The 22,628-nt window shown below is 38.6% G+C and overlaps 1 protein-coding gene across 2 annotated transcripts; it reads left to right on the top strand.

Annotated features, from left to right (window-relative positions):
- Positions 1–4,257: 4,257 nt before the first annotated feature.
- Positions 4,258–22,439, top strand: LOC128732878 (glutamate dehydrogenase, mitochondrial). 2 transcript variants are annotated; one of them, XM_053826302.1, is made up of 7 exons: positions 4,258–4,481; positions 4,828–5,247; positions 17,202–17,794; positions 17,856–18,017; positions 18,091–18,295; positions 19,966–20,007; positions 20,943–22,439. In XM_053826302.1, exons 2-7 carry the CDS (start codon positions 4,839–4,841, stop codon positions 21,212–21,214), a joined length of 1,683 nt encoding a protein of 560 aa, XP_053682277.1. In that variant the 5' UTR covers positions 4,258–4,481; positions 4,828–4,838; the 3' UTR covers positions 21,215–22,439. The 2 variants fall into 2 exon arrangements, with proteins under 2 accessions (XP_053682277.1, XP_053682278.1); XM_053826303.1 differs by lacking the exon at positions 19,966–20,007.
- Positions 22,440–22,628: the final 189 nt, after the last annotated feature.

The raw sequence follows: 22,628 nt of genomic DNA, 5'->3' as shown, positions 1-22,628 counted from the left end.
TACCTCCTGGCAAACTACGAATAGAAATAGAAGTAAACAAGGAAGAAGAAACGCATGAATGAATTAAAATTGACATTTGGCTGTTTAGAGCTTTGTCCCTCTGTTTTCGACCGACTGTGCAAGGGGCAACCCGATGGAAAATAGGTAGATAATTGTAATATTGCAAATTGCGTCAAAAACGAAAGAATATTGTAAACAATGCATGCTTTCTGCAAGTTTCTTGCATTTGGGTTTTTGATACAAATAGCAATACAACTTTGTTATTATACAGTGAGATACTTTTTTTTCCAAAAATTTAAAAAAAAATTTCATGATAGCTACCAACAGCTCGAGCTCCTTCATCTATTTGAAAGGTACCCAAGTATCAATTTCAGGCTGATCAAACGCTTTTATAGCTGATTTTAGTCAACCTGTGGCTGAACTATGGTTAAGTTCAGAAATAAAAACCTTTTTTCAACTCCTAAACATTTAGCTCTGGTGATTTAATCAAGCTTCGGGGTTGTTATTAGCTGCTTTGGAAGCTGCAATGAAGCTTATTAGAGGTTTTTGCGCGCTTTTAAATAACCAATTTGCGTAATGCTGTCAGTTCTACTTTTAGAATGAGAAATAGTTTTGCGATGCTTTTCTAGTCGCTTAATCAACGTCTAATCAACCTTTATGCAACCAAAAAAAAATCTATTTTTATAATTTAAAAAAATGGAACATGTCATTTTTATTTTGTCGTGAACATGTTTCGAAAGCGATATTTTTAATTTCGAATAACTTTAATTGGTATAAGTAAGCTAATTAACAATGCATGACTTTTTTGGGGAATTGAACCCGCCAGCTTTAAAAACAACCTTGAAATCCGTTCTGCGATACTCCGTTGATTCCCGGCACGTACCGCCAGCAAAAAATTATTTTCTAGAGGGTATTCACGCACCCACCTGCCGCCAGCATAATAATCACTATTCTGGTATCCAAAAAATACAAAATATATTTACAAATATACCTTAACCAATATCCATAATACCCCAACACTTAATTATAATTCTAGCATGTGAAATTTTTGCGAAAAAAACAGCTGTGAGGAAGGTTTCTAGATACAGCAACAGAGGCTACCGTCAAACCAGTATGTCCCGCTCAACCATCTAGACGGACCTCTTTGCTGTTTTTGGACTGATTTGGAACGATTTGGAAAACTGGAGACCTTCGACGCCAGACGGACATTACATCAATCTGGTGTGACCTACTTCAATCTGAACAATTTTAATCTGAATTTCGGTAATATTAATGCATTCACATTAAACAAAGATGCAAACGTCATAGATAATTAACATATAAGTTCACTGGACAAATTGGAAAATGCAAAAATAAGTAATATGTTTCCAGGGAGACGAAATTGTCAAACCAACTCGAGCACGTAACGAAAATCATGGGTAATAAGCGTCAGATTATGTACCTTACTGTTCAGTTTTAGTTGTTTTAGGGTGATCCAACTAGAAATTCGGCACTAGAACCAAAGATACAAAAACCAATGAAACTAATGGAACATAAGGAATTTTAAGATTTTGACAGCCACACCACTCACTATAGGACGTTTCCTATTTTCCAGCACCTTTAGCAACACAGCTCATGTGCAACTTACCTTTCTTCAGTACCCAAAATAGACTATTTCAGTCGTAATCACTGAGAAGATTCTTCGCTTATGGGGAATAGAGTCAATACGCAATTGAGAATTCGAGTGTGTCCCATCGGGTCGAACTCCTTAAGCTTTGGCCTGTGATTCTCGGTTGCATAACATTATTTACGGATTTAATTCAGGCTTGTCTTTTCCTACAACTTATCAGTAAATCATGCGGAGCGTTGTGCGAAATGAGAACGATGGCGGTGCTGCTGACGGGACGTTGTAATCAACGTTTTTCATTTTGCTGTATGATTATTTATTGAAAAGTTTTGGAACATTATTTTATTGTGATAAAACACAATTAAGTGATCTCGGACGTCAGATCTAATATAACAACAATAATCCAATAACCTGTTTGTTCAAAAATGCTTTGAATTCATGATGGCTTTGCGGTCACGCGCGCATGATTCAGTAAAATTATACTGTTTCCCGAGTTGAATAAAAAATAGTAGTTGATGTTATTGCGCAAACAATATTCAAGATAATTAGTGGCAAAATGCCAAGAGGTTTCGCGCGCGGTTCAAACAGCGAATTCACGCATAGCTTACATCGGCAGATCACATCATCTATTAAGGTGAATCCTTATCTACTTCCCCGTCTACATAGAACAATACCCTTCCCGAAATGCTTGTGAAGATGCATAGGACTTCCTGGTCTTTAGGAGTAACAAGTATTAGACGTAGCCGTTGTCGGCATTGATAAGCATGCAGGGACTTGAACAATGAAGGGGACTTGAGTAATGAGGAATAGCGTGCTGTCCCAAGTATGCTTTTTTCCAGTTATCATTTTGCAATTTTAATCGGTCCTGGTCAGTAGCGGAGTAGCACCACACGGGCGGTATCCCATGCTTATGCTTGTGCTTACTTCACTAAATTGTTTTATATTTTCCATCATTTACCAAAGAAGCTTACAAAAACTCGGATGTGGAGTATATTATATTTTAAATACAATTTGTTTGAATATAATAACACCGACGAACCGACATGACATCCCATACAAAACTTATGTTCGAAAATTTGAATCAAGATACGTTAAACGGTAACGCCATCTGCACAACGGATCGCTTTTTATCTTGAAAAAGTAGAGAATAGGTTTGGCAGATTGTCATTAACTAACTATGTGTGACCGACACGAAAAAAATAAAAATATACTAGGAGCTCAAGTGAAGGCATAAAGCCTTTTGTAAAAATTACTTTATCCTTTGTTTTTGCAATACACAAAGAATTACCGGGTTATTCCCGATATTCATACAGATTTCCGTTGAAACAAACTGAATTTTGCATAAATCTGTCTGCAGTATCTTTGTACATCTCTCTGCTTTTTGACATAAGCGATCGCTCGCTTGTAAGCAAGTGGTCGTTTGCTTGCAAGGTTTTGTGAGTCAAAAATGAAACGCCCGTGTCATGTCAGTTCGTCAGTGATAATACCATTATCAACAGAATCAATTCACTAGGAGAAATAATTTTTGGAGCTGCTGTTTTACCTGACTCACTGCCAATATACGTGTTATTGAAATAAAACGTAACCATACGTATTATTCGTTTATAACACATATGCAGCTAATATCGATAACAAACGATTTTTTATAAGTTGTGCTTTTGTTATTGCATTTAACTTGTAAAAAGTTGCATGAATAACAATTCAGTTTCACAATACAATTATTGCGTACTACTGGCACTTGAAATATAACGTTTATGTAAGTTATTTTTAGTGATCAAAATTAACGATATTTTCGATACAAGGGCGATGTTTTTCGAAACCTTTCGAACTGGTACGATCCCGCGAACACAACGCATATTCGCAGTGAGTCAGGTAACACAGTAGTCTCTTTTACGGCTTGTTTAAGTATTATTCATTACAAAATTTTCATCGGCGCCATGGTACATTGTGGCACCCCTTGGATAGAATGAAATGCTTCATTCCGAAAAGTTTCATTCACAGTCTTTCACACCCTTCTTTCGTTCGAAGAAAAAAACGGAACTGTTTGTAGGATGTGTACGATATTGTGTTCGCGACTATAGTAGTACATATACTACGAGATTGTCGCGCAGATTAGACTGTAGTTAGGTTGCTCATTCATCAACTTTGTGGGATGCGGATGACACGGATGACACCGGTGATACAAACATGTTCGGAAACGACTGTATCCACATATTATGAATCAAATTTATTATATATATATTTAATATCGTGAAACGCGTATTTTAGACACGTTTCAATAATTAATAAAATTATTTTAAATAGCTGCCAGCAGCTCGGCATTTTTTGGATCTGATATATTGGTTTCCTTATATGGATTTTAGTCAGACCACCTGATCTCAAAAGAATGTATGTGTGTGACATATGTTTTTATTCGTTTTTCATTACATTTCAATTTCGTTTCACCTAGCGATGCGAATTAGCGGTATATCGCGAGGAGTGACCGGAGCCCGGCTCGAACCGGACTCAGCGCAGCGCTCATGTGTTTACCGTTGTGTTTGTGTCACCGACACGAGAGAATTGTGTAGAACTCAAATGTAAATACGTGCAGTTTTCGCATAAAATCGCTTTCGCCCGTCTATTCGCTACCAGATCCGTTCGTTCCCGAGTGGTGTTAGATCCAGTTCAACTGCTGCTGCTGCTCGAGTCGTCCGACAGGCAGCGTTCACTGCAAGTCGAAGAGAGCCTTTTCGCTTTGTGTGCCGTGTAAATTCTAGTTCTTATTCCTGTTTTACGCCCCATTGCATTTTTTTAATTTCTTTGGACGTCTCACATCGTCCTCGAAACAATAGTAGTGCGCGTTAGAGAACGACAGAGGCATCCGTGAATTAAAAAAGTGAGTTTTTAACCATTTGAAGTGTGCAGGAGGATAAGAGGTTGTAAAATATTTGGAATTATTGTTGGATGAAAGATTTACAAGTGCTTGGAATGTTCATCAGGAATTTGTTCGGAAAACGATTTCGCATGCTTTATTGCGATGGCGCATGCATTATTGTCACGTTTATAAATTAAATTACTGTTGAGTTTTTATTGAATATTGCATTTTCGCTTGAGCAAAAATTCCGTATACCTTCCAGAACACCTTTAGACTTAGTATAGGCAACATTAAGAGTGCACACCTACAAATTTGATTTGATAATTAGTTCCTATCTTTTCCTTTATTCTGACCCCATTATTGTCAGAGGAGTGAAAAATGTTCCACCTGAAAACGATTGTCAAGAGCGGTGTGCTCAAACAGGAGGTGCCCACCATTGTAAAGGCTGTAGCTGTGAGCGGTGTCCAGCATCGAAATTGCTCAACCCATCAAATCCCGGATCGGCTAAGGGATGTCCCAACGGCAGCGAATCCACGCTTTTTCGATATGGTCGAGTACTTCTTCCACCGGGCCGCTCAGATTTGCGAGGGCAAAATGATTGAAACCATCAAAGGCCGTGCCTCGGCGGAAGAGAAACGCAAGAAGGTCAAGGGAATCTTGATGCTGATGCAGCCGTGTGACCACATCATCGAAATCGCGTTTCCACTTCGCAGAGACTCCGGCGATTATGAGATGATTACCGGATACCGCGCCCAACACTGTACCCATCGAACTCCGACGAAAGGAGGTAAGTGAACTTTTCCGTTTTAAAATAATACCGATAATCAGCACAGAGTGGCAAGCAGTCGTGCTCAAGGGTATGGGTTTTATATCGCAGATTGCGACGAAAATGTGACCGATTATGTAACTAGAAGGAAAATTTTTCCTTTCGTTTGCGTGTGTTCTAGCATGTTGAAGAAAATAAAAATACCGGTCAAAACAGAGATTGTTTTCTCGTGTAATAAGATAAATTTATATAAATAGCCATCTTTAATAATATTGCCTTTCGCCGGACAAGTAAAAGGTGACACGAGCTTTCCCACCGGGAAATGCGTACGGCTTGCGGTAGCTACAAACAGCAGCTTGTACCGTCAGTCCAGTATAATAGCTATTGTGCATTGAAGTTCGATTGCTCGCGTGGTTTTATTGTCCTGCAAGACAGGCATGTCAAGCAATTAGAATTGCATCTCTTTTAAAACATTTTCTTTTTTAAATTGAAAGTTTGTTTGTCGGTATAGAATACAAACATGATGATAAAATAAACACTGTTTTTTTTTTTTTGCGGGAATTGTTTGAGTATGAAATTAATGGATGATAACTTATGTTGTTGAACCATTTTACTGTTGCGTAAAGGGGGGAGTGGGCGTTCGAGAGGATTTTGCGTGGAGGCTGCCTTTCCTGCTATTTTGCGTCCCTATACTGTTTCGTTGTTTCGTACGGATTGTAGCTCAAGCTTAGAATAATGCGTTTTCTATGCTGCTTAATACCATGAACCCTTTCTTTCAATGGAATAGACAAGCAGGAGATCGTCGAATAGATATGCGTGTGGTTTTCAAAATATTTTTTCTAGATGAAAGTGTTTGTGAACAAAAACAGAAAACACACTAGACTGTTGGTTAAAGTCTTAAAATGATTCATTCCGTAATTTTCCTCGTGAATCTATTCGTGAAATGCTAACGTGAATGCGATATGGACGGCTGGGTGATGAATGTCATTGCCTGAGCAAAGGTGTACCCTTAAGATTCACGTGTTGACGGAAATCGATGGAAGCGTTAGTTAAAAATAGATTTTAGTTCTTGTTTCATACATCGTTGAGACAGCGGAATTTTCATTAATTTTTTAAACTTATTATCATTTGGGCGCTTTTTCGAATGAAGATGCGAATTTTTGTTGTAAAATTTTAATTTTTTTGCTGCGAAGTGCTTGCCTTACAAATTTGCCCATTATCACACTGCTTTTCTAAGATGCTGTTTGCTAAGATTAATTATTGGATCAATGAAATTTTGTTGTAATTGTTGATAATGTATTGTGTGTGACTCAGACTAAATCTAAAACAAAGCTTTTCAATCTTTTTTCATAGTATAAGGAAACTTTTACACATAATAATTCAGTCTTCATAAATTATTAAATAAAAGCTTCGGGAGTCCATTCTCAAAGATATTACTAGCTGCACAAAAAAAAAATAAATAATGGAAAGTTGAATGTTCTCGAATCTTACACAACAACTAAATGATGGGCAAATAGGTCACTAGTTTTGTTGATGTTATGTAAGAAAGGAAGTTTTTCGTCGTATAGTCTGCTCAATGATTGTTTTCAGTGATAACAAAAATAGTGCAATTGAATGTTAAATGTAGCAGTCAATATGAAAATGTTGAAAAAGAGAGCGTAGGAAGTGGTGAAGATGTGGGGAATTCCATATGAATAGGCTAATTTAAAACGACATTCAAAATCAAAATGTCTACAAAAACGTTCGAAAATAATGTGTACCTAATTACACTAATTACTTTCGTAATTTGTTTTTTTTCTGTTAGCCGAAAAACTCAAATAGGATTGTTCAACTTCCGCACAACAATAAAAAAATCAATGATACAAATGAAATGAATATGTGGCGTTTCCCATGATATATTCCTATCTGAAAATGTGGCGTAACATAAAAATCAATTTTGTATTTGAATGGAATAAAATTACATTTCTTTATAAATAGGTTTTTTTTGTACAGAATCTAGAAATATACTGAATTATTTCGTTTTCTTTGCTGTACACATCAAGGAAGTAAACAGCTGACGAAATCATTTCTGGTGGTCGCATAATTTTACGCTTGGCACTAAAGATAGGCCGTTTTACACTACAGACGAAGTCACAAGTTAGTAGTACCGAGAGGCGAGCACGTGTTTACATTTGGTTTATACTGATAAGCATGTCGACAGTTCCAACGTCTCGCGAACTCATGAAGCGATCCATTATTATTATGCCCGGCAACCGGTAGCAAATCGATCTTCGCAGTACCACTAATACCAACACAATGTTGATGGTGACTTGTTTCGCTGTTATATGTATTTGCTTTTTATTCAATTTTTATTTGCCTGACTAATAACAATCCAAATCGAAACCGGTTTTGATGCCGGTTAAAATGCCAACCCGTAGACAATTTGTTGCTGCCGAATTCGTACTACGTCAGACAAACTCTGATAGCCGCAGACATTTCGTGTTAACTCAATTTACGAAACATTTGTTTAACTGCTAAGTTAGTCAAATTTGACCTGTCTTAATATTTTTGCGGCTCTATGATAAATGCCACTCGTCAGGGTTGTGTTTGGAGCGATTTGATTGTTTTTGTTTTGTCATATTTGTATTCCATAGAAATATATAAAGCTTTGAGGTTATCAACTTATCTAAAAATATTGCGTAGATTATTAAAATGCATGACAAAAAACCACTGTGCAAACATTTCGAACAAGTGACGCCCCCACCACCAGCCGAAAAACAAGCGAATCACGAATACACATTTTTACAACAGTCGCCGCCGTCAGTCGGTTGTCTTCTGCTTGAAAAGCAGATAAGATAATCTGCACTGCTAATTGGTGTGAAACGACCCTCGGGAAATGCTGCGTCCGAGGTGACCTCGAGACAGCAATCCGTACATGGCAACAGAGCGTCGAAAACACCTTGCGTTGTTGTTCTCTGCTTTTGGGACCGAAAGTGTTATCATTTTTACGGTATTCGCAAGTTATAGCCACTTATCGCGAGCGCTCTGGTTAGTTGCAGAAGTGCTAAATGTTGATTTTTGACTAGCGCGAATAGAAGAGCAGACGTCAAAATTATTCCTGCCGTGACGGAAAACATGTTTTGATGTGTCTTTCGGAGGTGATAGTAAATACCGAAACAGAAATCAGAAGGGGGCACGTCATCATCTTTACCGGTTTTATGGATGTGACCTATGCACGACTTGGTTGGATCGACAATTACAACTTCGGACGTTTGACACCACATTGATAAGCGCGCTTCTCAGCTACAATCAGACAGAACAAACCCGTAGAAAAAAATATTAATAGCCCTTGAAATAACCTGTTTATGGTTGAAATTAGGACGACATCGAGAATTGGTCACCTGATACCTACTGGCCTGGCTGTCTGATTCAACGCTGTCGTTAACTGCTCGATAAGTCATGTCGTCAAGATGGCTAATCGATCGAACAAACATTTCATCGCTCGCTAGTCAACTGTTGCGAGACGGGCCTCTATTCAAAGCGTTTGTTTGCACAGAAGATCGATCGGTGCCAGTCGCGACGCGCTGTTTAGAGTGCATTGGGGCTACAAAGATTACACGTATATCGAAGGGAACAAGAAGGGAATCCATGTTGTTGATAAAACCGAAACGGACAATTGTCATTGTTGTATATGGAGAACAAATGCCAATCTAAATGAAGGTTAGCTGTTTTCTCGTCTACGATGTTTGTAACCTTTGCAAATGAGACTGAAAAATGCGAACATACACTTTAAACGTTAATTTATATATTACATAATTATAATTTCAAATAGCTTTGGACATTTCGCTGAATCTAACATTATTTAGGAGACCCACAAAGTTACCCACCCACACAAGGTGAAAATCTGATGGTAAATTTTATCTTTCTAATGGTTCTTGTTGCATATATTGTGAATGAAAATTTTCCACGAGGACTAGCAATTTTCATATCAAATGAAAAGTAGGATATAAAGTTAAATTTAAAAAACCTAATTGGTTTCCGAATTTGAACACATTTGTTGAATTTGGTCCTGAATTCGAACTTTTTGAGTTACAAACATTACAAACAAATTCTTTCTTTCATTCAGCAAACCACTTTTGTCCCATACAACCACTATCACACTAGCATACATCATTTAGAACGTACAAAGTGTAGCGCACATAGCGGACCGCCATTTGAAGTGGCATTAGAGAGCAAGGAGGATATTTTTAGAAATATCTAAAACGTTTAGGGAACTAATGGATGACTGATGCGGTTGTAGACTAGGCGAGAGATCGCCAGACATGCGTTTAAATAAGTTGTACTTTCGATTTCATGCAAGGTTAGAAGTGCAGCTTGGTCTCGAATTTCTTGTTTTTGGTTTTACGTAAGTGAAAACGAAGAAACATCACTCAACATTGTTTTAGGATATAATTTTTAGTACAAACAAGTTCTGCGAGTTGTTCAGCAAATTAAAAAATGTAATTAATTTTTTATAACGCTAGTTACCACAATAGATCACTATTATTGGTCGCAGTGGTTCATTCTCCTACAAAACAAAAAAAAAATAACGGTAGCTTTTTACAAATGTCGAAAGGACGATAGAAGATAATAATGAAACAAAGATGTTGATAGTATCCAAACAGAACGGGACAAGGCGGGAAGGGCAAAGAGCGGGAATTTATAAGAGGGAAGGTCATTGAAGCAACGCTTAAAAACTTGTGTACCTCATCTTGCACCCGAGCTGGGGGATCCGCGGATCAAATCTAGCTATGATCTGAGCCAATTTTATTCGGATTCGAACCCACTTTTCCTCCCAGGTGCTCGTAGAACTACGTAGAAGGGTTGTGGAGTCTTCTTTTATCCAGTGCGCAGTGGTTCAAAGGTTAATAAATACCTGCGATGCACAAGGATCTGCGAGAAGAAACGGGTTCGAATTCGGTTATAATTGGCCCCAATTATAGCACGGAAATTGTTTTCTATGCAATTGCAAGGGGACATGGCTGATTGAAATTTATGATAAAATCACAATATTTTTATTTCGGATTCTACTGACCGCTAACTATTCGTTAATCATGCGGACAGTCTGCCGTGACGTGTCCTGGTGGAATGAATCGCTCAGCAACTTTCGTCGGGAGACTAGACGTTTATTCAACAGGGCTACTGTTTTACCTGACTCATTGCGAAAATGCGTGTTATTGAAATAAAACGTCACCATGCGTTTTATTCGTTTTTAACGCATACGCAGCTAATATCGATAACAAACGATTTTTTATAAGTTGTGCTTTTGTTATTGCATTTAACTTGTAAAAAGTTGCATAATTAACAATTTAGTTTCACAATACAATTATTGCGTACTACTAGCACTTGCAATATAACGTTTAAGTACGTTATTTTTAGTGATCAAAATCAACGATATTTTCGATACAAGGGCGATATTTTTCGAAACCTTTCGAACCAACACGAAACCGCGAATACAACGCTATGCGCAGTGAGTCAGGTAACACAGTAAGATCACGTCCAGTTAGGAGGCCTACAGAGCATCTCTCACCAGATACAACGCAGAGCTTCGCAAAGTCAAGGTCCAGAGTGAAGTTTTACGAAAGCATCCAGGCTCTGCCTGAGGCGGCGCGACTGCAAAAAGCGTTGGGCAAAAAAGAAAAAAGAAGATGGTAGTCTCACTGTTAATACTAGGGAAACGTTGGAGATTCTTATGAACACGCAGTTCCCTGGTTCGACAGTGTCCACTGGAAGCGACGCCGGCGCGCAGCAGGAAGTTGAGTCATAACGCAATGTGTCAAACGACTCTGTTCTACTTGCACGTCGGCTGTTTACGGAGGCTTCAATGAATTGGGCACTCAGCTCCTTTGAACCAATGAAGTCTCCGGGTCTGGATAGCATACTACCCATCTCCTTACAAAAAACGGACGAGATTATAATATCCGAGCTCATCAACCTGTTTCGGGCCAGCTTTATGTTGGGACATGTTCCGACAAGCTGGCGGAAGGTCAGGGTGGTGTTCATGCCTAAGGGAGGCAAAAAAGATAAAACCATGCCAAAAGCTTTCCGACCAATTAGTCTGACATCAACGTTTCTCAAGTTGATGGAAAAAATGACGGATAATCACATCCGTAATGAGTTTTTACAGAACTCCCCTCTGCATGGCAATCAACATGCTTACCACCGCGGTAAATCTACGGAAACCGTACTTCATTGCCTAGTGACGCTGATTGAAAACTCGCTTCAATACCAAGAGACGGAACTTTATGCTTTTTTTGACATTGAAGGCGCTTTCGACAACACGTTCTTCGCTTCAATTAATACGGCTATCCTTAATAAAGGAACTGATCAGCCGACAATGAGCTGGATTCAAGCAATGCTGTTAAGCAAGGGAATACGTCGATCAAAATCTTAGCGAGGGATCACACCTTGGTGCACCAGCCAGTGTGAACTGGGAGTGCGCCGTAAATACTAAAGATAGAGCAATACTTCGTTCAGCAATCTTATGGATAATAATATACTCTATAAATGCCCCATATATAATATTTTGAATTTTGTTTGGCTGAGGCGTTACAGTTAAAAAAGCAAAATAAGTTCACTGAGTGCAGGATAAGCCTGCTGCCTTTACATCTTCATGTGAAGAAGGAAGCCGAACTCGGTACACTAATGTTGCAAAGGTGTCGTAACATACTTGAGGGGGATCAAATTGGTCGCGTACTAAGGGAGCTCAAACTGTCACCCCTGGTAACGACAATCTCTGACTGGATGGAGGCACGGCCTAACATGGATGTTCTGTACAGTGTAATTGATACTGATCGCACTGTATGGAGCAATGGAGGGCCTGTTTTTCCATCTGGTACCATCTGCTTCTTTACAGATGGATCTAAAATTGGGACTTGCACTGGTTCCGCAGTTTATGGACCCGGAATAAAGGAAGCTCTTCCACTGGGCAAATGGCAACCTTTTTCCAAGTGAAAGTATCTGCAAAACATCTGCGCTAAGATATGTCTAAAACGAAAGTATAGGCATGCGAAAATCGGGATCTTTACGGATAGCCCGGCTGCACTACTGGCTCTCAAGTTCACCAAATGTGCATCCAAATTAATTTGGGAGTGCAGAACAACGTTAAGACAGCTCTCCCGCCAGAACAAAGTTTCATTATTCTGGATGTTGGGAACACTGCGGAATCAAGGGCAATGAGCTTGCCGACAGCCTTGCGAGACAAGGATCAGTTCATTGGTCCCGAACCGTTTCCGGCCACCTCCATATCCGCTGTCAAAAGCGAATTACTGACCGGGGAAAAGCTAGAAACTACGGGGTGAAGTGGCTGTCAAATTCATACATTTTCGATGTCCCACGCATAGGTACATAACGGTAATTTTGACAGGAACCAAAAAATTTGCTGAGAATTCCCCTTTACCGAGGACCATTTGAAAGTTGCTCTCTTCACTCCTGCATGAGAAAGAGATAGCAACACACCATGCCCTTGGCTAGAAATAGCATCCAGTTAGTATCAAGCGCAGGGCTGTAGACAAGCCACAGTTTATCTACCCAGACCCTGCAGTAGTTAAAAAACTACGTACCTTAACGCGCAGTTCCCGCACAATTACGGGACTCCTCGCCGGACATTGTCCCACTCTTTACCATTTAAAGACAAATGGCAAGGTCTTAACCGACATTTTCCGCTTCTGCAATTTAGAACTAAAAATTTCAGCACACTTGCTCTGCTCCTGTGGAGCTCTTGCGTCTTCCAGGTACAGCTTCTTCGGAGCTACCTGTTAACTTCATACTCTGTATAGAAACTTCATCCCAAGAAGGTTATTGGTTTTATTAACTATGTAGTACCTAATTGGAGAACAGTCTTACAACCCAACTCAACTCCATCAATGGGTATGAGCAATCTCTAAACTGTGTACAGCAATCGGGGCCAACTACAAAAGACAATCTTCGTGACTATCGCAGTGGCACTTTTGAGCCCAGTGCTCTTCTGGCATACACAAAAAACATACACAGAAAACTTTTCCACTTATCTTGTTACTAATTTTGTAATTCTATTTCAATGCCGTGCAAAACAAACTCGACGCAATAAAACATCGCTCCTGAAAAATACAATTTTCAAATATTATGCACTTTTTCTCGAAACACAAGAAAAATTTTGTCCCAATACGTTAATTAGCTAGTCGGTCATGCCCCTTAACTTTTTATTGGGCGTTGTTACTTTTTAAACAGTCCATAGATCCTACGGATTACCGAATTAACGGGTGGCAACTAAAATTTTGGAATTTTTTTCTCAAGCTGTCAAAAAAAGACAAAGATACATGAAGAAGATCTGATTTACCGAAATTAAAGATACATTATCCATTGTAGCAACAAAAAAATAGTGTGTAGTGTGTGTAGTGTAAATCGGCTGTTCGGCAAAGCTTCCGTTTGATGTCCGAACAGGAGCGTTGTACGGCCGTCATGTCAACTTTGCGATTGCATCTCTTGATTCTACCAATCAACTGTTGGCAATTCGTGGCTCTCCAGTTATTTTTGTACACCAATGAACTCAAAATCCCGAAGAAATCTTCGATTGGGCGCACTGAAACAGATTTTTCGGGTCGTCGTTTTTGGGTAAAAATGGGATCGAATGGGTATTCAGGAACGATTATATTTTTTTTGCGTAATGAGATGATGCTATATCCGACCGAAACACGTATTGTCCATCTGCATGATGCTTTTGTAGAAACGGGATCAAAATTTTCTTCAGACATTCCTCTGGTGCATCTTAATTGATAGCCAAACCAGAGGATTTTGGCTGTTCTTCCACTACCTTGCTTGCGAATAGTTGTTGAGCATCTTAGGATATGATAAACAGCCGAAGACGCAATATATTTGCTTTTTAAATGTTGTACCGTATACTTTTTTGCCGAGATTTCTGTTGCAGTTCGTAGAAATGTACAACGCGCTCCCGGAATGCTTCTGGTTTCGACGCCATTTTTGGCAAAACTGGGCAAGCATAAACCAAACAAAACATATCAACGGAGAGGAGAGAGAGAGCTAACACATACATACTCTCATTTCTCTCTGAGCTCGTTTGTTGTTGAGCATAAGGGCCGCGAAAAAAATCCAAAATTTTAGTTGCCACCCGTTAGAATATCGACCACTTATTTTTCGGAAGTTTTCATTTTGCATTCTTATTTAGTGGCTTCCCATGTGAACAAGCATTTTTGAGCGGGAAATTAAACTACTGATTGAGAATCATTTGAAAACTCCTGCGCAGACGTTCTTATTGTATTTTTCTTTTTTAAATTTTAACTATTTGGACCTCAACAACTCATATTACCATGCATACAATAGTGAATTAAAAACTCGTTAGTACCGTTGTATAACTTTTACCGAACCAGGATGTTTTTACCATACTATTGTCCGGCTCCTATGCGGCACGGGATTGTATCCCGGAATCTGACCTCACGTAACCTGTAGAACATGCGTCATACTAAACAATTATATAAAATTTTACACGGTGATAAGGGATAATTAGTGGTTGATTCTATAACTGACTGTTATACAGTCTACTAAAATAGAGCAAAACTGATAACGCAAAAACATGCGTCGCGCTCGAAACTAGCTAAAAATAAAAAATTCAACTCCGATTGGTTCAGCACATTTATGAAATTCATAAATGACAACCCCTTCTTTCGGCCTTCATATGCGCTTAGAAGTTTATCATAAATACACCGACAATATTCAAATGGAGGATTCAAAAGAGGATCATATTTTTTGACAGATATATATCAAAATGCCTTGATTAACGCGATGTATTCTTAAATAGCGTAAATTTTTTCTAGTTGTGAATGTAACAAAAATAGCTTTTCTGATACCTGAAACAAAAGTAGGGGGATCCGGGGCATAAAGGACACCATAACTGTTTTCAATTAATTACGGGTACAAAGAACCAATTGAATTCAACCTGAAATGGCCATGGCCTAAAACTTAGATGAGGGTAGAATCTAAACAGTTTCAGTGAGTTTAATATCAAAATAATATGAATATAGAGAAAAATAACGTTTTCGTTTCAGATGTTTTTGCACTCGATATTAATAGGCACGGGGCAAAAGTGCCACTATGGTGGGGAAAATGATCAAAAGTGGAGAAATGTTGGATTTAAAATTCCTATAGGAATTAGGTCTAATTAATGTGTTATACCAAAAATAATCACATAAAAACAAATAACATTTCAGTATGCTTGTTTCCAGCATAGCCATTATCATTTTGTGCAATTTTCAAAAAGTAAAATTTCAAAATCATTTTTAAGTCTGAATTTATATTTTTTATCGATGAATTTTCTTATAGTATATTGTAGAACACTATAAAAACCATAAAAAATAACCATATTAAAATTCTTCGTCTTTTTCGTGGAAAACTGAAGAATGGCACTTTTGCCCCGGGTGGTCGTCTTGCCCCTAGTTCCTCTATACGGTCCACATTACATTAATTTCAATTTCTTGGATTTGCATTGCTTTGTTTTGTAATTATTTCCCAAAAAAGATACGATTTTGAATGCGTCAAAGTTTTCACAATAGAGACAATGGATTCGTAGAAAACAGGAAACTCTTAACGACCATAAATATCGCCAAAAAATTTAGGGAATTTCAAAATTTATTTCGAATTTTCAAACGATTGACGCTTAATCGCGGAATTCTATACCTAATCTAAAAAAAAGTTGTGCTGAGACCACACCTCGATTTGTTGCTACTTTGCTGTTATCATCTTATCAGTGGAAGTAACAACTAAGTCTCCTGCAGCGCATATTTTTTTTGCTTGTTTACCATAGCTGTGTATAATCATTTACGCTGCACAACTTTCGATTTCAACCTATGTACTGTACCGTATATGTTTTTACGTATACCCCCACGAGTGCACAGCCATAGCAAATTGATAGACAAAGCTGCTAAAAAGTTGAACTCAGCAGGACAACAGGAAACACAGCGTAAAACGGTGAGAGCACAACTACTCTTGCCGTGCCTAGTGGCGACTGCGGATATTTTTAGTTTGGTGACATGCCAGTGGACTCTTCGTGAAGTCACCCACGTCACATGTCGTCGGTTCTAAGCAACTGACCTATCGTTGACGCAAGTGAACACACCTCCAGCGAACCTCAAAACCAACAACGGTATGGTGACCTCATTTTATGAAGCAGCACTACCTAACTAACCTTTAATCTTATCAGAGAATTAAAATGTTATTCGACATGCGATTTGTTTGCAGAGGCTTTGTAGCAACCGTGCATTACATTGTTTGTCAAAATTGTTGTAAAACAATAAATCATTCACTTTCAATGGCTTTCAACAGTTGTTAGATGTTAATATTCTATCGACAGTGGGTGATAATGGTCGGTGAAATGACACCGAAACTTTGTGATAAGATAAATGTAACTGTTGCAGCAGAAATGCAGCAGTTTTGTTTTATAACTGTATATTGCTGTTTTGTAATTTTAAGATGGGGTGATGCGACAGTTGTATTGCGTAATTTGCGATTGCAGCTTATTTTTTTATTGCTCAAACCGAGTAATTTATCGATGGAAAGTTCAATATAAATAAGAACTTCGTACAAAAAAAACTTGGTTTCGTAATATGGCTTCGTACTAAAATCGATACGAACGAACCTTTTGCTTTGCTACGTTATATCGATATACATCAGTCGCCCGGATATTGGTCCAAAGCGTTGCCAAAAACGTGATCTAAATAGTGTGGCAGATGACGGGCTTGCTTCCGTGGCTACTAGAAACGTGATGCGATGTAAACCATTTGTTTAGTGGATGGGTTATGAATAGACTAAAAAGAGGGTGTGTCTGGGTGGCAGAAAGCTTCTAATCTTAGCTTAATTAGCGTCCTGTCTGGGCGAAACAGGTGTTCGAAAGAAACGGCCCCGTGATCACCAATCGATTTATTCTAATACGGCATTTTCTCTGCTTATTTATTTTATCCCATTTCTAGGTATCCGTTTCTCGCTTGATGTGTCACGCGATGAGGTCAAAGCCTTGTCCGCTTTGATGACCTTCAAGTGCGCCTGTGTAGATGTTCCGTTTGGTGGTGCAAAGGCCGGTATTAAAATTGACCCAAAGATATACTCTGAACATGAACTGGAGAAAATTACCCGGCGCTTCGCTCTGGAACTGTCTAAAAAAGGCTTCATTGGGCCGGGTATTGATGTACCGGCTCCGGATATGGGAACTGGCGAGCGTGAAATGTCTTGGATTGCGGACACTTATGCCAAAACTATTGGTCACTTAGACATCAACGCTCACGCGTGTGTTACCGGTAAGCCCATCAACCAGGGCGGTATTCATGGCCGTGTTTCCGCCACAGGACGTGGTGTCTTCCACGGATTGGATAACTTTATCCGTGAGGCAAACTACATGGCCATGATCGGCACTACTCCCGGCTGGGGTGGAAAGACGTTCATCGTGCAAGGTTTCGGTAATGTCGGCTTACATTCGTGCCGTTATCTGTGCCGTGCTGGTGCCACCTGCATTGGTATTATTGAACACGATGGTGCTATCTACAACCCACAGGGAATTGATCCCAAGGTTAGATATTGTCTGAATGGAATTATATATGTAAATTGCTAATATTGGAGTTTTTTTAAAGGCTTTGGAAGATTACAGAAACGAAAATGGAACCATCGTTGGGTTCCCTGGTGCTAAGCCGTACGAAGGCGAGAATCTGATGTACGAACCGTGTGATATTTTCATCCCAGCCGCTGTCGAGAAGGTCATCACCAGTGAGAATGCTGGCAAAATCAATGCTAAGGTTTGTAAATTCTGTAGCATTAGCCGACGACAGGAGGAATGATCAGAGTTAAATGCTTGCTTTATAATCGTAGATCATCGCTGAGGCTGCCAACGGTCCTACCACTCCGGCTGCTGACAAAATTCTGATCGACCGTAATATCCTGGTGATTCCTGATTTGTATATCAACGCCGGTGGTGTGACTGTGTCGTTCTTCGAGTGGCTCAAGAACTTGAACCACGTATCGTATGGTCGTTTGACCTTCAAATACGAGCGCGAGTCCAACTACCACCTACTCGGTAAGTACTTCAACTAGTGAGTCATATTTTTCCTAATCATCTACTAGAGCTGGTATTGGTTGATTCTACAGTAATGCTTTCATCGTTGATTCTTAGTGCACTTTTTATCGATTCGCATTCAGTTTTCATCACCAGGGTAACGGGGCACTTTGTACGAATTACGATCACCAACCAGTAGCTAACGTCTGCTGGGCTAATTCACTCACTGGTTCATTGCAATTTCACGTTATACTATGGTTTCCATTATTGGTTTGAGCTGTAAATACAATGCTTCGCTTTGTATACGTTTCTTTTCGATTCTGTGTGGTGTTAGCGTTTTCATTTGGGTACTAACTCTTTTACGGCAGAGACAAATTAGTAGTTAGTTCAAAAAGTAACTTTTATTAACTGTGTTGAAAAATCAATGTATCTATTTATGTATCTTGTCCAATCGTTATAATGTGCTCAAACAGGAATTGTCAGGTGATGCTAAATAGTATTTTCCACTGGCAATAAGTTGTTATAACTCAAGCGTAAGGGGATTCATTCTTGAATTTGAAAATGATTAGTCATCTCTTAGTTTGAAAAGTCTAAGAAATAGTTTCACAAACTTCATAACTTGTTAAAATTACTTCCGCTGATAATTCGTTACTATCAGCAAACGTTAAACTTTGGTTATTGCACCTATGGAACACGTGTTCGCTGACATGAACACTCATTTCTTTCTAAAAACTAGTGTTATAATCTTGAAAAGTCAAGAACCACCGCAATCACATTATGGATAGAAACCATGAAAACAAATCATGCCAAAGAAAAATGACCTAGGTTTATTTTGAATAGGTCCTATCTGCAAACGTAAATAAATCGAGCGAGAGTTTATTTCCGTATATGTTACTCTGGCAGAAGATAACTCTTATGTGGTTTGTTCCCGTTTGCAGATTGGACGGATTGGACTTATGCAAAAATCAGATCAGACACACTCCAAACGTTTAATTTGAAACACGGATAGTTTTTACGCGTGTTTCGGAATTTAGGCGGTTTGCTTTCTTGCGGTTTTAGTGTAAAATAAAAAAAACAGAACAAAATTTTATTTAACACCGCAGACATGTTTTATTTCAAATCAGGATTACCAAAAGGAGCAGAATAATCAATAATTTTGTATGGTTTTCCGATTCTTGTTTGCTATTATTCTGTAAAAACGTTTTTTTGTTACGTTATTGCATCACAATGGGATCATATATGTATAATTATTACTGTAATAGAGTGTTGTCTAGTCTTTCTATCTTTTTTTTAAATAAGCCTAAAATTTTGAAGCACTTGTTTCTCTCCATCTAGTAAAACACGCCTCCTATATGTTTCCTTAGAAATGTATTGAAAGTATAGGCATAACAACAAACACAAATAAAAATTATCTAGAACTATTTCAAGTTGGAGATAAGCAATATCTTACGCAAATAACAAATACTTGCAACACTTGCACACTTTTCATGCCGGGCTGGTGTGTTTTCCGCGGGTCTTGAAAAAAACATTTGCCAAAATTGTTTCTCAACCTGCCAACTTGCACTTGCCTTCGTGTAGATACATTAGGGTAATTTGTGTACAGAGAAGCGTGTTTTCGTTCGGTAGCGATCTGATTTATGGTTCTGTTTACACGTTCTTTTTTTCTTTTTCTCTTTTTTCCTCCCGTATAGCCTCTATCCAGGAATCACTTGAACGATCAATTAACGAAAACCGTTAAGTACCGCAATTGTCAACCACATTAGTAAACAGAGCCAATGCACAGACACCAACAACCACCCAACATTCGACTTTCCCCCTCTCCCACTTGATCTTTTGATATCCGATTGTGAAGATAAATGATCGGATATCAAATCAGATCGAACGTCCATAACCCTATTTATGTTCAGTTGTTTCATTTGCTTCGGTACTATTTCATTCAGTTTATTTTATTTTCATAATTTTTACTGTGTTGATCTTCTATGTTTTGTTTCTTATTTTGTTGCACCTTTTATTTACACAAACACTACTCGAACGAAAAGAACACACTTTACTGCATTTTACTTGGCTGTCAATATAATAACACTCTCATCGGATGTTGGTTGCTGTAGAAACCGCACAGTTGTTTAACATATGATGTGTGGTAATTTTTGTCCGAGTTAACACTATGTTTTTTGCGTAGTAATAGAGTTATTTTTCAGCTGAAATTCTAAGGTTCTAACTTGTATATCTGACTAACTTATTTATTTCTGTAAATTAGTTAGAATCGAATATAATGGCATTGGATTTCTCTTAATTCCCACTCTGGCCACTTGTAATTACATGCATTTTCTCGTTTTATGTGCACATTTTTATTCACGTATAAGAAGCATCGTAAAACTGGTATATATAGTTGGCAATTTCAATGGCATGGGAATTGGTCTATGATCTTATTTAATCTTTTCAGTGTAAAAAACGAATACAAAAAAAAATCAAGTCACTAACCGAAAATGTTATGGTTTAGAATAGAAATAGATTGTAAAAATTTATTCCATCTGCATGTCACCGCTTCACTACCCCTCATATGGTGTTTAACCTTGCTGCATCGCATTATTGCTGGCAAATAAGTGAAAGTTTTACTAACGAAAGGTATCCTTTCGGTTGTTGTTCTATTGTTTCTGTCTTGTCACAGAATCGGTCCAAGCTTCACTGGAAAGACGCTTCGGCAATGTTGGCGGCAAAATCCCGGTTACCCCGTCGGAAGCTTTCCAGAAGCGTATCTCCGGCGCTTCGGAAAAGGATATTGTCCACTCCGGCCTGGATTACACGATGGAGCGCTCGGCTCGTGCCATCATGAAGACCGCCATGAAGTACAACCTGGGTCTTGATCTGCGCTCGGCCGCGTACGTCAACTCGATCGAGAAAATCTTCGAGACCTACAGAGATGCCGGTCTTGCCTTTTAATAGAAAGCTAGACTCACGGAGGAATTTCGGCAAACAGTAGAATCAACGGAGCGGGCATTAGGATTGTGGCATCGCGCAGCCTCGGAAAGTATGGTTGAAATCCAGATAACACATTTGAACTGCCACAATCTGATATTTTTCAATGTTACTTAAAAAACTAAGCGATCGTAAGCGTAAAGTATCGTGTCTCCAGTTATGCAAGAGGATAGTTTTAACTAAATCGTAGGAACCGAACAGCACCACGTCAACGTGAGCTGAAAATTCAGTTTGTCCAGTTTTGTCGTAACTTGTGCGTTAAAGTCCTTTTTTATATTGTTTTCAATACATGTTATTATTCTAAGCTCTTTTTTCGTTAAACGAAATTTTTCAACCAGAAAATGTATTTTCTTTCAGCAATCCCAATTTTAATGTATGTCCTAGACTTAGATTGTACCGACGGTGACTCAAACAAACAAAAAGCGCATCCAACTAAGGAGCGTTTCGTACTTTCGGGCTTATTACTTACCGCGTTTTACTCATGAAAGACATGATTAGCTAGTATATTATGGAACGTTATTTGTACTTACGTTACATTGAGGATTCCAGAATGGATTAATTTTGCAAGAGTGTCCTGTTGGGGTGTCTGCTAACCAGATCTATTGAGTGTAAGCCAAACTGAAAAACGAATTCGTTTTATCTGGAAAATCATAGATTAAAAAAAGCAGTTTTTCTTTCATTCTCTGCAGCGTATACCGCACCGGGACAAGACTGCCATTGATGCTCCTCTCTGTCTTCTTTGATAACACGCACTGATACCATTCTAGCAATTAATCACCGACTGCGTAGTTTTCAATAGCCGTATACTAGCACGCTCACGCGAGCGCTCCCTTTCTTATTGCTCTACATGTGCGTAGAATAAGGATCAAAAGCGAATCTAGCTGAGTAAGGCAGCAAACTACATAATAAAGCGGTAATGTATCAAACAGGGTAGGACGATCGGAAGCCGGGTCTTGTTCGCTCTTCCTAGAACACAATTTACTTTCAACTTACTAAGAAACCTGTTAATTTTTTTTAATTGGTGACGGACTAACATTAAAAAACGTATTGTAATGATAAAATTAATTTTTTGAAGATAGAAATTGAAGATTATAGAATTTGACTCATTGATTAATGCACCCCGGCCCCCTCATCGTACCCTTTTGATACCTGAATAGTACAGAAATAAAACACAGATGCACTTCAATGATAAGCAAAACAATACTCGAATAACTATATTTACTGAACTACAAAAAGAATGTTTGGGGTCAACCACTAATATAATTTTGGGGCATTCGGAAACTTGAACGTTTGGTCAGCAGCGGAAAGCTGTACTCAGGCAGCTTAATCGAGGTGTGAAATCTTTTATCCGAAATGTAGCATAAACTGGAGGAATGGT

Source organism: Sabethes cyaneus, chromosome 1, assembly GCF_943734655.1.
Source record: "Sabethes cyaneus chromosome 1, idSabCyanKW18_F2, whole genome shotgun sequence".
Lineage (NCBI taxonomy): Eukaryota > Metazoa > Arthropoda > Insecta > Diptera > Culicidae > Sabethes > Sabethes cyaneus.
Note: the sequence above shows the minus strand (reverse complement) of the source record. Positions and strands in the feature narration are given on the sequence as shown.